General features: G+C 37.4%; 1 protein-coding gene across 2 annotated transcripts in view; it reads right to left on the bottom strand.

The window, feature by feature from the left end:
• Positions 1-118: 118 nt before the first annotated feature.
• LOC141457654 (uncharacterized) overlaps positions 119-16652 on the bottom strand; it is a 29056-nt gene continuing 12522 nt past the window's right edge. The window contains exons 1-3 of one of the 2 annotated variants that reach the window (XM_074134856.1): positions 4260-4702; positions 3845-4027; positions 120-2446 (exon numbers count right to left, since the gene is read on the bottom strand). In XM_074134856.1, coding sequence (XP_073990957.1) covers positions 447-2446; positions 3845-4007 — 2163 coding nt within the window. In that variant the 5' untranslated portion in view covers positions 4008-4027; positions 4260-4702 and the 3' untranslated portion in view covers positions 120-446. Of the gene's footprint in view, positions 2447-3844; positions 4028-4259; positions 4703-16652 lie in introns of those variants that run through there. The other variant, XM_074134857.1, reaches the window with a different exon arrangement.

The following is a 16652-nucleotide window of genomic DNA, read 5'->3' on the forward strand; positions in this document are numbered from 1 at the left end:
GTATGCTTCCCCAGCATGTCTGCGCACGCTGGGCCCTCTCTATTATCCCTCTGTTCAGATTAGTTCCAATGATTTCCATGATTTCTTTTAATTTTCTTTAATTCAAGTTTATCTTACAATATGTTTACTTTTACTTACTACATAGCTACTTTTGGATTTATTTATCATTCTGAAATGTAAATTACCTTTAAAATTTCTAACGGAATTAGACACTGATGTTATCGCTTGCAATCTTTTACTTCTGCAACAGAATGAAAATGTTGGGCTGAATTTTCATGTATTTCTGCATCAGAATGAAATGTTGGGCCGAAGGTGATGTGCATAAACAGTCTTCATGAGCCGAAGAGAATTATTCGTATCATTTTAAGTGTCCGTGAACTTCTTGTTATCGCAGTAAATTAAAATATCTCGTTTTTGCCACCAACTTCACAAACGTTCCCTCCATTCTAACTTTCTGGAGTTGGTGAGTCCAAACCAACTCCTCTAGACATAGACGAAGGAGGCAATAATGGGCTAGCCCATTTGCTGAGGGTCTTCTTTTTCACTCTTTTTAAATCTCTGTTTGCTTGGTAGACTGTGACCGAAAACTCTCTATTCAATCTATGAGCATTATGACTGTTGATATTGTTATTTATGCCCCAAACAGCCGAATTCAAACTCTTGCCCACTTTGTCATGAAAGGATTCTGATTTGTTAAAATGTGGGAGTAATGCTTTAAATTTACTATTGGATAACATTGGCCTTGATTTAACACTCGTGAAAACCGATATGTCTTTTTTGCTATGCTTCTCTACTCCATTATAACTTTTCTTTGGCAAAATAAGACTTCCTTTGGAAACATTTTTTTTGGAAGGTTTAAAATTACTTACTTCAATCAATTTACTGCTTGATTTAAAGCCATCAACAGCTTTAAATTTAGAATTACATGAGCTGACCGTACAACTCAGTGCTTTCTGGTTGGTGACATTTTCATTGTTTACTGTGTAAACTTCAGCTGTTTGATGGCAACTACATAGACTGATGGCATTTTGAAAAGGTTCTTTTATTTCAGACGAAAATTTGTCTTGCGAAGATGTATCTTCAGAAGAATGAGATTCAGAATGATTCTGTTCTCTATTGTACTTAGTCAGAATGGTCATGGTTTGGCCGCCAGCAAAGAATACCTCAATCTTCTTACTGCCATCAGGTGTAGTTTTCTTCTCAATTGAAGATATTTTGTAGGGTGTAATAATGCGTACATTTTCTGGTCTATCAATGATTCCTGTGTCTGTTATTTGTTGTAAAAATTCATCTGCACTCTTCAATAACAAAGTGGCATTTGTATTTTTCTTAGGGGCGAAAGAATTAGTGGAAAAATAAATCCTTTTGCCATTTATACACAATATTGGTTGAATTGTTGTTGGGCCCAAGAGTTTTTCTTTTTGCCGCCTTTTCAAACTCGAATATTCTTCCTTTTCGCTCTCGGATTCTTGTTCTATTTTTTTAATTTTCTTCTGTACTATGTAATCAAGATCTCTTTTGTGGGTATCAACAGATACACCAGGTTCATCAAAAAGACTAGAAGTAGCCTGAGAAGGTTTGTCTGCAGGAACTTCTTCAGCGGCCATATCATGCCATGAAAGCCTTCCGCTCACAATCGGCGATCTTTTTATACTGGCATTAGTTTTAACACATTTTAAACTTATTTTAGATAATTGGTTTTCTGTGAAATCAATTTTGGATCTAGATTTACATAAAGAATCAATTTTCTCAAGATCCTCGTATATAACTACAGTTGGATCAGATAAGCATTGATTCTTGATAACAGAAATATCAGAGCATTTATTCTGTGAGGAACTTCTGCTTAAACTGCTCTTCCCAAAAAGTCTACTCAGCCGACGTTTCGAGGGTGCACTTCTGGCATAGCGAGGAAATGCCACTTCCTCACAAGCACATTCAATAGATTTTTTTTTTCCAAGTAGTTTTATTCTTTCATCAATTGAATTTTCTTTCTTTTTGCTCGACTTCCTTCCTCTCTTTGATGTCGCTACTATTACTGACCAAGATTTATGCTGTTGAAAAACTGTACGGCAACTCTTGTCGACCTCCTTGCCCGTAGAAAATAATGATTTTAGCTTTGTAAAGCATGCTTCCTTTCTAGTCTCTACTTTTTTGTTCTTTTGGCAATCGTTTAAATCTTTCAAAGCGTTATAAATTAAACGATCAATGCATGGATCTAAAGCAACCCTTAATTTTCCTTTATAGTCTTTACCAACAATGTTTACATTACACTTGGGATCTGGGAGCTTATCAGTGTTTAATACCTTGAAGAATGTCCGGATAGGCGCACTGCGAGATGAAAGAGACTTATTAGGTTTATTAGTTGCTTTCCCCAATATGGCTGGCATTGCAAATGAGAAGTTTTGTGAGCATCCATTTCCTATAAGAACCGCCAAATTTGAATCAGCTGGAACAATACATACATTCTTGTATTACATTTAACTTCGTTATTCAATTACTTTGCGCCATCTACGGCCAAGAAGAAGCAATAAACTTTCAAAATATGATTTCGACAGTGTGGAAGTTGTTTTTTGAGATTTTTAGTTTCAATCTGACCTTCAAAAATATGTTTTTCTCTTTGGCAACACATTGCAAATTAAGAGAATTTTAAGCAAATAAATTCTGAAAATTCCTCTTTGAAACGAATTTGTGTTCGGGGGCCGATAAACAAGCAAAATGGCCTCGAATAAGTACGGGCTGAGAATGGTATGAAATATTAAAGTATAGAAAAACACTTTAAAGTTAAAACCCAGGAAATCTCTTCCTAAAAAGTTCTTTCTAGAAAATCCATTACGTAAGAAACATTGAAAAACAGTTATGAGGAAATCCTAGGGCGGTGGGTCATCAACCATTATGTAGAGGCTACTATTGGACCTACAAGTTTAATTTTCTACCACACTGCCTCTTTTTCTAGATATTGAGATGTAGAAGTATTGTGACCATCCACACTCGAAACTGAGTTTTCAAGAAAACACTTTCAGTCTGAGTTCGAAAATTGTTTTTTCAAAGGCAGTGTATGTGAGCGAACGATGTATTGCACGATTGCAATACTTACACTTAATAAGAGCAGGATGTGGATTTAACATGAAACCCGTATTCTCTTTACCTTGCCCAACCAATCAGAATCGGTCGATTTTTCATGATTACGCTTTTCCATACTGTTATTGATGATCAACCAACCATTGTACAACTGTTTGGCAGACAGTTTATTACGTCGCTTTTTCAATTTTTGACTACGTTTTCCTCGAAACCTATTTAATCTACAATGGATGGGAAAAATTACTCTTACAAACGCCACACTATTTTGTCTTTTTATAGATAAATTTAGAATTTTATTTTTACGAGTAACAGAAAAAAAGAGGAAAAATCATCAAAATTGGGTGCTTTCGAGTACGACTACGAGTACGAGTTTTCTTATAGTTTTGCCATTTTTACCCTCTTACAATTGCCCTACAAGACAGTTTGCCCATTCATTGGGTTTTTTTACTTTGGGTTTTAATATGGTTGAATGCTGTTGTTTTTTACTTACACGATTGAGACGATTAAATTTGTAAGATTCCTTGATTATTTGTAGTTTTGTGGACAGTCACTACATTGCCACCTATTCTGTTAATAAAAAACTAATCTTCGAGAATCGTTTTTGCGAACTTTTGACGGATTATTTCGTCAAGATTGATTAGTTCCGTTGGCAATTTGTTATAATTCAAACGTTGTATTCTTTTATACTATGTATGGCAGTACGACAATACGCCGATGTAAAATCTCAGTCACACCATTTAATTATTTTAATCAATATTTTACTTACTCATTAACTTCTGTTGTTCTTCTGATATCCAGTCCAAATCGTCTAATAGCTTGTATTTCTGGATCCATTCATTGGGTTTTTTTACTTTGTTCTTATAATCTTGTGAGGTGTCTCCCACAAAAAGGGCACGCTGTATGGCACTTGTAAAAATTTCAATATCCATGTTAATTGCCAGGGCATTAACTAAAAGAATACAATACAAGGTAAAAGTAACCTGAAGCCAAAGTCTGTCCAAAAAATGAAAAATATAAGGATAGAAAGTCAAGTTTAAAGAACCGTTTAAGGAACTGAAAGTACTGGTTAGTATATTTTGTTGACGGAAACTGTCCCAACCGATTTCTGTGGAAACCGCAATCTCTACTTTCAGCTTCCTATACCTCCTATTTCGAGGAGGTATTTGGTTCAAATTACTCACATAAAGGCGATTAATGAACACATTTCTTCATCAGAGTTCCTCTCTAAAAAATTCTTCCGTTACATCTTCAGTCTTCAGTCCGTTAGATGCATTTACCAAGCAGCTATGTATAAATTTGTCTATGTACTTTAAATCCAATTATATATTGGAGAATCTACTGGAAAATTTGTAGAAATGTTCGCTTTTCAAAAAATAATATGTTTTTAAAAAACTTGTAAATTAGTTGGATTAAGTATGTAATTTATTAATGATGTAATAAATAATTTACAATTGCTATATGGACACTTCAGGGGGCACATATGTAAACAGGGACGTTTAAAAACATATGTCTAATGTTAAAAATATGGTTCGGAGGAATAAATGTTGAATTCAAGATTGCTTTGCAAGTTTGTTCGTACTTAAGTGATTAATGCTATAAGATAGGCAAATGTCTGCCAGAATCCTAGCTCTTAATCAAGTTTTAATTGTTTGCTCTGCTAATGTTGAGTGACATGATTTCATAGAAAATGTAGTTAAACTTGAAACAGCATCATGTGTAATAATGCATTTTTTTAAAAATAAAGTTTTTTGTGCATAGATGATCATATACAAATGCAAACAATTACATACATCAGAAAAAGAGAGTCCAATTCCAGCGTTGCGTTTGTACAGTGAACAACCTTTTTAAAGCTATGCAATTTTTATTTAATTTTGAGTGGTTGAAGGTGGTATCTTCTGACAAAACAGCAGTGATGAGCACTCGTACTTCAATCGGAATGTTTATAAGACAAATTGGTGAAAATCTATTTAATGGTCTTTTAATTTTTAATTATTTTTGGTTAACAATTTAGAAAAGACATTATGAATCACTGAAAAGTACATGTCAGTGGGGCAGAGTACTTTCTTTGTAAATAAGAGAAGAGAATTAAGAATTAATTAATTAGTGGCGGTAACAAATTTTTTACATTTGTATAATTAAATTTGGCGGTTGACATAACAACATCTAAACATAATGATTTCAATATTAGGCCACGTCTGTAGCTCAGTGGGTGAAATTTAACGGTTATGTTCCCCTCATCTGCTCCATACGTCCATATCGGTCTTAACAGTGCCTTGCAGTTGGTTAGTTTGTGATTCCAGTCAAGATTTGATCTGCTGTCAAGTAGTCTAGAAAGTAGTTTGAAACGCCTGTACACATCTTGTCGTTTCAGTCGAGAATGTGAGTACCAGGTTAGTCTCTTGTCCTAAGTATCGTACTACGTCAGCTGGAGAAATAGTTACACCGTTCAGTTGAACTGGTGGACACACTGACCTCCGTCTTGTAAATGTAATGTGGACTGAGTTTTGTTCATTTATTTTTATTTTCAATTTTCGAAACCACGTTTCGAGAAGGTTTAAATGTATTTGAATATTGTGACGCTTGGATTAGGATCGGGTGGGATGAGAGAATAGCGGTATCGTCAGAGATTGTTAAAACAATTTTATTTTGGGGCGAAGGTATCTTTGAAAAACAGGGTCTAGTATGTTTCCTTAAGTTGGATCACTGTAAAGTGCACGTTTAAGACTTAAGGGACTCCCACTTTTTACAGGTATGGAAGAAGAGAGGGTTTGCTCTTGACGAACGCAACAGTACCGATCGGTATAATAAGATTTTTTAATAAAATAGTGAGTAAATGGAAGATGATTTTTAATTTTGTGCAGCAAGTCCGGCTCACATCGAGAAAGACACCCGAACAGTATTGTTTACGCTCCAAGAAAGAGGATATGGTATCTATCACATGGTATAACTGCTGTGATGTTGAATGAAATGCGCGGAAACCAAACTGATGTTCAGGTAGCAATTCCTCTATTAGTCGCCTTAGAAGTAGCTACTCCAGTATTTTTCCTAAAACAGATAAAAGGCTAATTGGACGGTAGGAGCTAGATTGCTGTGCAGCTTTATTCGGTTACAGGATCATTTTTACTGTGAATAATTCCACAGTATCGGAAAGTAAGTTGCCGATAAAACTGCATTATAGTTGTACATACTCGTAAGTCAGAAAGATATTACAATTTTTGGGTAATTTGCGTAAAATGTTAGGAGTTAATATTTTAACTAGTCAACCATGAGTTTTTTAGACGGAAGTTGCTTAATTATGTACATTACGTCTGATTGAGGATTAATGGCTTTAGGAGGCAACTTGAAATGTAGGGCGAGTCTAGGTCCTCTTCAGAGCAGCTGATTGTTCATGTCCGGATGTGGAATAAATACATTAGATAGCTGAGTGGCAAAAAGATTAGTTTATGCTGGTCTGTTTTCGCCCGGTAGACGTGGAGGAGTACAGTCTTTGTAAGCGAGAATTTTGTGAGCACAAACCATACAGATTTGTTTAAAATTGTTAAGGACGATGTGTACTGACTGTAAATATCTTATTTTAGTTTGTGTTATTCCCGTTAAACAAGTCTCATTAATTGATTTAATATTTTGTGCTCGGATGGATATCGGATCTGCTATCTTTTTCTCGGTCGGTTAAGACCTTAAATTTAGCGGCAGTAAAATGTTCTGGGGTGTTTTTTCTGGTCTTGAAGGAAAGGTAACTAACCAGGCTGCTTGTTGTGGGCTGATCATTGTTTTAAAGTTACTAAGGAAAGACCCCGTAGGGGGGAGTGGACCAGCCACTTCTTCAGGGAGCTTGGCGTCCCTGCGGTTATCCCAGTCTAACAACACTTCAACACACACACTGACACCCCTTCACACTTGCACACTACACCTAGGACCTGCAGAGGTAGTTGCTGTGTGCAGCTACTTGGGACTTAGCGAACCCACAGGTAAACTCGAGCTCCCCACCACACACAATCACTTACACCTTAACATTCACACTATACAGACGACTACACACACTGCACGAACAAGGACACGCACTCGTCGAGAGTCAGAGTATAAATATCTCTCCCTCGCGTGCCGTGGCGAGGCTTTGTGGCTAGGGTGGAAAAGAGGATCCTGGGCATTGAGGGAGACGTTGACCTGCGGGCTTCTTATCCCAACACATGTCTTTGGCCTCGGCTTCACCCGAGAGCTCCACCTGGAGGATACCCCTACTTCAGGAAATCGGCTAGGGAACACTGTCTCAGACAGGTTCCTAGGGGTAGGAAGGGGGTCACGGGGGCAAGGGCGGTACCTAGTACCGGAACGTTGTCTTCCGTGGCACCTGACTATGCGCAGTTTCCATCTAATCCTCAAGAATACGCTGACGTACTGGTCGGTTGCATTAAAAAAGCTTGCCCCTCTTCATCCCTTCCTTCTTCGTCTACTTACATCGGTCGTTATCAAAAGAATGCGTGGTTTAATTACCGCTGTTTGAGAGCCAGGATTAAATCTTTTAGGTTGCTTAATTTGTTTCGAAAATCCAATTCGAAGATTGCTAAGGAAGCCTATCTTCAAGCTAAACAAGATTACGTGGAGATCTGTAATATTCAAAAAAAAGAATATTTTTCCTCTCTGTACGAAAAGTTTAAAGTTGTTTCTGATTCCAAAGAGTTCTGGTGTGCAGTTAACCTATTCCGAAGTAAGGTCTTTGTTCTTGGGAATGAAATAAACCTGACTGAGTTGGTGTCCCACTTCAGATCTCTCCTCAACCCACCTTTGCTCTCCTCTTTTTCTTACTGTGATCCTTACACCTGTTCACCTATTCTGGACTCCCCTTTTTCCTTAGATGAACTCGCTCTGGTTATTTCGAACCTAAAATGTAATAAAGCCCCTGGCCCGGACCGCGTGGTCTATGAATTTTATAAGTATGCTCCTCCATCTTTTGTAGATATACTTTTATCTTTTTACAATTACATTTTTGAATTTGGCGATCTCCCTCCGTCTTTTGGAAGATCTCTGATTTTTCCCCTTTATAAGAAAGGAAATATAAACGATGTTTCCAATTATAGGGGTATTTCCTGCCTTGACACCATAGCAAAAATATTTACGTCTCTGTTGCTTCGTCGGTTAGATAATTTTGTGACCCAAAACAATTTGCTGAGTGAATTCCAATCTGGATTCAGACGTGGCCGCTCTGCGATAGATAACATATTTGTTTTGTTAAATTTAGTCCGCTTGAGGCTGTCAGAGAAAGGGCAGAAATTATTCTGCTTTTTCGTCGACTTTAAGTCGGCTTTTGACTCCATAGATCATTCTTCTCTATTTTTGAAATTATTTAACGTCGGTGTTTCTTCAAAATTTATGAAAATTCTCAAAAAACTTTACTCTTATTCATTGTCATCGGTCCGAGGTCACGAGGGGAATTCAGATTATTTTCAAGTCGGTTCGGGAGTAAGGCAGGGCTGCCTCCTAAGCCCGATTCTGTTTTCTTTATTTGTGGATGATCTTCCAGATATCCTGGAAAGTGGGGTTTTGGTGGGTGACACAAAAATTAAGATCCTACTCTATGCCGATGACATTGTGTTATTGACGGATAATCCTTTAGCCCTGCAAAGAAATATTAAAATTTTGGAGGGTTATTGTGATCAGTGGAATCTCTCTGTGAACTTGGCCAAATCAAAAATAATGATCTTTCGGAACGGTGGAGGGTTGGCTTCTTCGGAGAAATGGTATTATCGGGGTCAAAGAATCGAGGTGGTGAACAGATACAAATACCTCGGCGTCATCCTAACTCCTCGCCTATCCTTTTCTGCCCACCTAGAAGAGAGAATCTCGGTAGCCAAACTTGGTTTAAATAGAGTGTGGCATAAGTTCATTTTGAATAAAAATGTCCCATTAGACGCTAAACTCCAAGTTTATAAAAGTGTTTCGCGTGTTGTGGTTTGCTATGGTGCCCAGGTCTGGGGTTTTCAGTGTTATGATTTATTAGAGAAATTTCAGAGATTCTTCATTAAGAAGTTATTTTCTCTTCCTTCTTCTACGCCAAATTACATGCTTACAATAGAATCAGGTCTGGAACCTTTTGAGACTTACACTTTATCTTTGCACTTTAAATATGTTCTTAAAACTCTTTCTTTTCCTGATAATAGACTTACTAAAAAAATAGCTCTCCAAATTATCAATAAAAAACTTTTTTGGTTCAAGCATTGGCTCTCTTTGGCAAGGTTGTACTCCCATGGCTTTGAGGGTTGCCTCGCTGATCTTCCGAACTGGCGCAGTCAGCTTTTCTCTCTTGTTTCTGCGATCAGGGAATCTCTTTCCGAGCAGTCATTAAACAGAGCGGTTATGTCCGAACGTTTTCCTTTATATAGTTTCTTAGTTCGTGAACATAAAGATTGCGTAACGGCCTCTTTTCATGACAAACTAAACATCCTTGACCTGCGTTGGTTTTTCAAGCTCCGAGGAGAGCTTCTGTATTTGAACCATAGGCCTTGGTTAGATAGAGACTTTGACGAAGAAAAGTGTTCTCTGTGTAATTATAATGTTCGCGAGGAGATTTACCACTTTCTGGGGGAATGTCCTCTACTATCTGAGTTTCGTCAAATTTATTTCAAAAAGGCTACTCTCTCCAGGGAGGAGATCATTGGGTTCTTGTCTGGCCAGGTCCAACCTTGCCCGCTGCTACGCTATGCTCGCCATGCCTGGAGGGTCAGGTATCACTGGCTTTCTGACATTACTTAGAATAGACATTATAGGATAATTCTAGAATTTTTGAATTGTAATTTCTTTATTTATTTTATTTTTTCCTTCCTTATTTTTCTTTTTAAACAAACGTGTTTTTCCTTTTTGATTTTTCTTTTCAATAAGTTTAATGGTAGTAGATAATTTATTATTGTTTAAATTTATATTGTTTATTTGTACTCTTTATTCACTTATTTTACTTATTATTTATTATTTTTTCTTTAATTGTTCATGCTGTAAACTCTGGCAGACGGCATTTGCCATTGCCTATATATTATGTTTTTTTTTCATAATTGTATTGTACAAGTCTTAAATAAAAATATATATATTGATATTGATTGATTGATTGACTACACACACTGCACGAACAAGGACACGCACTCGTCGAGAGTCAGAGTATAAATATCTCTCCCTCGCGTGCCGTGGCGAGGCTTTGTGGCTAGGGTGGAAAAGAGGATCCTGGGCATTGAGGGAGACGTTGACCTGCGGGCTTCTTATCCCAACACATGTCTTTGGCCTCGGCTTCACCCGAGAGCTCCACCTGGAGGATACCCCTACTTCAGGAAATCGGCTAGGGAACACTGTCTCAGACAGGTTCCTAGGGGTAGGAAGGGGGTCACGGGGGCAAGGGCGGTACCTGGTAACGGAACGTTGTCTTCCGTGGCACCTGACTATGTCAGGGTTTGATGGTCCACCCGGACAGTAACCGGGTCCATTTGAGCGTCCGTGGAGGCGGGCCCACGAACCCTGATGAATCCCCTTTTGATTATAATGGATAATCAAAACAACACCCTTGGGCTTAGCCTACCCATTTTCCCTATCCAAACCTCCAATCCCACTCCCTCTCCAAATAACCCTCCCCCTTTGCCTCTCCTAATTCCGAACCCACAACCTTCTATCATTTCCCTCACTCCCCAACCTACTAAACCCCAAACGACCATCCAAACTAGGCAACGACAAGGCGAGGACATGGACATTTCGATAGGAAAAACGGAATCGGGTTTGCAGTTTACCTTGCAACCATTCGGCCCTTCTTCCCCGCCAAGGAAGAAAGCCAAGGGCGGCAACAAGAGTCAGGTTAGTTATAAATTTCTAGATCTCGAAGAGGACAACTGGGGAAGATTTTTTGTGATTAAGAAGATGGAGGGTACATTTTTAATTGAGTGTTCGTTTAAGCTTAATAAATTTATAAAGGTATCATAGGCAAGACCAAAAGGGGTAAAAAACTCAACGATGGCTCTATCTGTATAGAAGCCGAAAATCGTATGCAAGCTGCAGCAATTTTAAAATTGCAAAAATATATGGATGCTGAACTTGTCTGGTCCCCACAAGCGGTTGAATAGTTCAAAGGGAGTAATTACTTGTAGGGATTTTTTAAATAGCACAATCGAAGATATAAAAGAGGGTTTGGCAGATCAAGGAGTAGTAGAGGTGAGGAGGATCAAGAGAAGGCAAGATGGGTCCTTAGTGGACACAGCTTCTCTTGTTCTCACCTTCGATCGACCGAAACCGCCACAGTCAATAAATGCAGCGTTTTATAAACTGAAGGTGCGCCCGTACATACCATCTCCAATGAGATGTTATAAGTGTCAAAGATTCGGGCACACCTCAGCGCGTTGCAAGGCTCCAGAAGCGGTGTGCACACGCAGAAAGCCCATGCATGATGGTGAGTGCACGCCCCCAATAACCTGCGTAAACTGTGGTGGGGAACACTCTGCCAGATCCTCTGGGTGTCCCACATTAATATAAGAAAAGGAAATTCAAAAAGTTAAGACATTGCAGCAGTTGCCGTACCATGAGGCTAGGGCAGGGGTCGGCAACCTATTTTAAGTAGAGAGCCATTTCTCCTTGAATAATTTTAATAAATCTTACCAAGAGCCGCAAGGATGATTATGTAAAAATCTATGAAGATCATTTGTATTCGCAAATTATAATTTTATGATTTTCAATAACATTTAAATGTTTTATATATTTATTTTCATGTATTGCAAAGTAAATAAACAAATTAACTTAACGAATGAAAAGGCGGCAGTCTTACAATATAAGTCAAGTACTTTATTAAAACTGTCCGGTAGGACAGTTGTATAAGGGTTGATCATCAAAAACTGCACGAAAAAGCGTAACGTTGAAAAACACCCAACTTTGACAATTTTTTTCTCTTTTTCTACTAAAGATAAAATTCCCAAATTATCTTTAAAATAAGGGGCAAACCCTCCTTTATAACTGTAATTTTTTTGCAAAACCCAGATTTAATAGGTTTCGAGAAAAAAAGTTGCCGAAAATGAGCAAAAACGGCTTTTTCAAAAAATGTTCTTGTTCTTGTTCTTCTTGTTCTTCTTCTTGTTACCTTTTTTGTAAACAACGTAGCGCCTAAACGCGTGAACCGATTTTCATGAATGAGGTGTCATTCGATTCGGAATTTTATGTAGATGTGCCTTTTGGGGGTCTCAACGCTGTACATCGAATGGGAGAGGAGTTAGCCCCCTTTATGTAAGGACCCCTCCAAAATTATTATTACTAATTACTCTGTAAATCTTGGCCCGATTTTGATAAAATTTGGAAGGATGATAGGGTTAGGGCTCCCCTACGTAACATTAAAGCGGCGATCTGCTCTTACAATTATTTAGGGAAAGTGTAGCAATCGTTTCAAATTATCGACACGTAAACCAGTTTTCATGAACGAAGTGTCATTCGAATCGAAATTTTGTATAGATTTGCACTTTAAAAGTCTCGACGCTGTGCCTCGTAAGGAGGGGAGTTCGCCCCACCCAAGTAAGGCCCTTTCTAAAACTATTATTACCAATATTTCCATAACGCTTAGTCCGATTTTGATAAAATTCAGCTCGAATAAGTGGTTAAAGCTCCTCTACGTGGCTGTGAAGTGATATCATGCTCTTGCACCTACTTAACGATAACTGCAATCGTTAAAATTATCAATGAGTGAACCTACTTAAATCAAAGAATTGTCGTTCGATTAAAAAATCTTTGCCTCTTTGCCTTTTAGGGAGAAGTACTTCAATCGCAGTTTATTTTTCTTACTCCTCTTAAATGGAAGTACTGAATTCACAGTTTAATTTTTCTATTTACGTACAAATACCTTCCTATGTTATTCAAAAAGCTTTTTCAAAAAATTGTTATTGAGGATGGTTTGGGAGACCGCAACTATAATCATTCTTTAAAAAGATCTCTCCAGTGGTAGTTACGGTTCCGACTTAACACCTTATCAAGTTATAATGATAGAATTGCTTATTCCAAATTTGAAACAAATCAAATCTGTAAAGCAGATATGTAACTTTGCAAAATATACAAAAAGGAAAATCTATCCAAAAGGTACAAAAATCTCCTTAACAGAAACTTACAGTTTAAAAAGTTAAGTATAAGGGTTGATTAAACGCCAAAAGGTACACAAATCAGCGAGTACCCAAAATTTCATTAATACTTCATTAATATTTAAGTAATTTTACTGCATTAATTTTCAATAATATTTTTTAGAATTTATTAGATGTCACAGACCCTTATGCTGGCCACTTCATTTATAATAGTAAAAGTAAAGTAAAGTAAAGTTAAACGAATCATGAATGGCTTGTAAAAGTAAAGTAATCGCCTATTTTTTTCAGGCGGGGCTTTACGTCCAACTACCAATCAGGTGTCGCGGACGGAGGCGACTAGCAAACGTACTTTACTATTTCTCATTTAACCATTAAATAAAATCCAAGGCCTAAGACCGGGAATCGAACCCAGTACCACAATACATATTAGCTTCGCAGGTCTCGCCTCTAACCGCTCGGCTACCGTGGCGCCTACTTCATTTATAATATTTTTTTGTTATATTTATGATAAATCACATATACGTACATGCATGTTAAAGTAGAAAAAGGCAAAGTTTGAGTCGGCTACTGTTTAAATTTGAATCACAGACTTAAAACAATATTTCAGTCTAGAATTCGTCTTAAGAAGTCTTTGCGAGCACAAATAACGCATAGGTAATATCTAGTAAATTATTCAACAATAATTATTCATTTCTCAATTGTAATTTAATGTGGTTCCTCTAATTTTACTTATAGTAGGTAAAATACTGGAATAATTAGCTGTCATAAAAATGTGTATTTCTTATTGTATATTCCAAATATATAACACTGTGGGAAGAATACCTAGATTGAGAATGTAATTGAAGAAAACTATATTATTTGCGATAAAGCCAGATAATTATTACCTATTATTATAAACGTTTGACTACTACATAAAATAACAATTACTTTAATCAAATAATGAACTTAAACCGACGATTTTTATTTAAAAATAAAAATAAATAAATAAAATAAACAAAATCATTGATGAATGTTGGTGTAAGCATTTTTTAAAAAAAGTTTTTGAATTTTTTAGCTTCATATTTTTTTTATAAAGTTTTTCTTTTTAATCTGTGTTTAATAGTTTGTTGATTAGATATTAAAGTCAATCTAAGTTAAATGGTGTTCTATTTGAACAAATATTTTGTAGATGAAAATGGCCAGCATAAGGGTCTGTGACATCTAATAAATTCTAAAAAATATTAATGAAAATTAATGCAGTAAAATTACTTAAATATTAATGAAGTATTAATGAAATTTTGGGTACTCGCTGATTTGTGTACCTTTTGGCGTTTAATCAACCCTTATACTTAACATTTTAAACTGTAAGTTTTTGTTAAGGAGATTTTGATATTGTATAATTCTATTCAATTTCGAACCTAGCACATTTAAAATTATTTTTGAAAAAATATCTTTAATAAATGGAATTTTCATTCGTTTCAATAAAATTAAAATATACAATATATTTTGGGCAGGCTGAAGAGCCACACAATTGGGATAAAAGGGCCGCATGCGGCTCGCGAGCCGCGGGTTGCCGACCCCTGGGCTAGGGCAATAGTAGAAAGCGCTGCGTATGCTTCGAGTGCAACAACGTTTGCAGAAAAATTGAGGGCACCCATACCAGTGGCACACTTAACAAGCTCCGCCCAAATTCAAGGGCACTTATTAAAAGGCCTCTCCCCTGCCTTAAAGGGGACAATTGTAAAAGTGGGAGAAATCTCACCATTAACCACCTCCCCTGCTTTAAGGGGAGTAGTCCCAAAAGTGGGTCCAACCCCACCATCAAAACTAAGCTCCCCTCAGGGGGAGACAGTAGCCTCAGGGCTACTACCAGCTGCTCCCACAACTAGTGGGGGCGCTATAAAGGTGGGGTTAAACCCACCTCAAAATGTAACCGCCTCTAAAGGGGAGTGGAAAGTGGTAAGTTCACCTAAACGCTCCCTGAGGCGGAAAGTAAAACCGATTTTGTCACCCCCCTACCCAACTAGGACTAGGGGGAAGAAACCTTCAATAGAAGGGCAAACGTCCTCAAAATCCAATGTTCGCTCCCCCAGGAAGCAGTGGCTTCTTATGGGGACGGACATTGAAGCATCAGAATCGGAGGGGGGAAATGCATCCGACAACCCTCCTAGGCGTAGAAAGAAGGGTTGGCCCAAAGGCAAACCCAAGGATAAGTGTGCCACTGAGTAATAATAAATTGTCTTTATTTAAAAGAATTTACAATCTCAATTTTTTTTTTCTTCTTCTTTTTTCTTTATACTACATAAATACAAGACAATATACGTACTACATGGTCAAATGACCGTCCGAGGGGTTCAAGGGAGCTGCAACTCTACGATGTAGGAAAAAGCAAACGATAAATAAATTGCAAAAAATAAAAATAAAATGAAATAAATAAGAAAATAATCAATCCTCCAAATCACATCAAATTAATATAAATAAATAAATAAATAAACTTCCAAATCACATCAAATTGATATAAATAAATAAACAATCTTGCAAATCACATAAAATTAATATAACTTTTTTTTTAAAAAAAAAAAAAACCTAAAACCTTAAAAAAAAACCTAACGAAATCAACAGCATAATCAGAAAACAATGTTATGCATGATGAAGACATTACAATAAACTCTGCCTTAACATCTATGCCTCTTTACAGTAGTGCCACTGAGCAAATGCATTGTAGTGTTAAACCATAGCACAGCATCCATGTATCTGAGCAGCTACTTCTATACATTGAATTTATTTTATAACATAATGAACAGTAGATTACCTTTATTAAATATTTTAAATGTAATAGATATTAAAAAGATCCTGCCAGGTTTAATAATTGGGAAAAATCATGTTGGTTGAGTCTATTATACAATGGAATCTGCGGGGCTATACTAGTAATAAAGAAGGACTACGCCGAATGGTGACGGAATATCGTCCTTTTGGGTTGTGCCTCCAGGAAGATACGCCCAGGTCATATCATTCACATACCTGGGAACAAAATATACAGTCATGAGGTACAACCTGCCCCAGGTGGGAGGGTGCACGGTGGTGTAGTCGTCTGTGTACGGGACAATATCCCTAGCAGGCGGCTCAACCTACAAACTAATATACAAACTGTTGCCGTGCGTCTAACGACACCACTACAGATCACGTTAGCTAGTATATATCTGCCAGACATCTATTGGCGCAGAAGTGATCTGGAGAATCTGCTCTCGCAACTCCCTGCGCCGGTGTTGTTGATGGGGGACTTCAACTGTCACAACACCTGGTGGGGGTCAGCTAGAACTGACGCTCGAGGCAGAGCTTTTGAGAAGATTATAGATAATAGCAACTTGATGCTCCTCAATAGTGGTGAAGCAACACACTTCAATGCACACTCGGGAGGCTTTAGTGCGATTGACCTGAGTGTTGCAACTCCCACCATAGCAGTACGTCTAGAATGGACTACACTAGACCATTTATATAATAGCGAACATTTCCCAATCT

This window comes from Rhodnius prolixus, unplaced genomic scaffold (assembly GCF_049639745.1).
Source record: "Rhodnius prolixus isolate KJV_2025 unplaced genomic scaffold, Rpr scaffold_46, whole genome shotgun sequence".
In the NCBI taxonomy this organism is placed as follows: Eukaryota; Metazoa; Arthropoda; class Insecta; order Hemiptera; family Reduviidae; genus Rhodnius; species Rhodnius prolixus.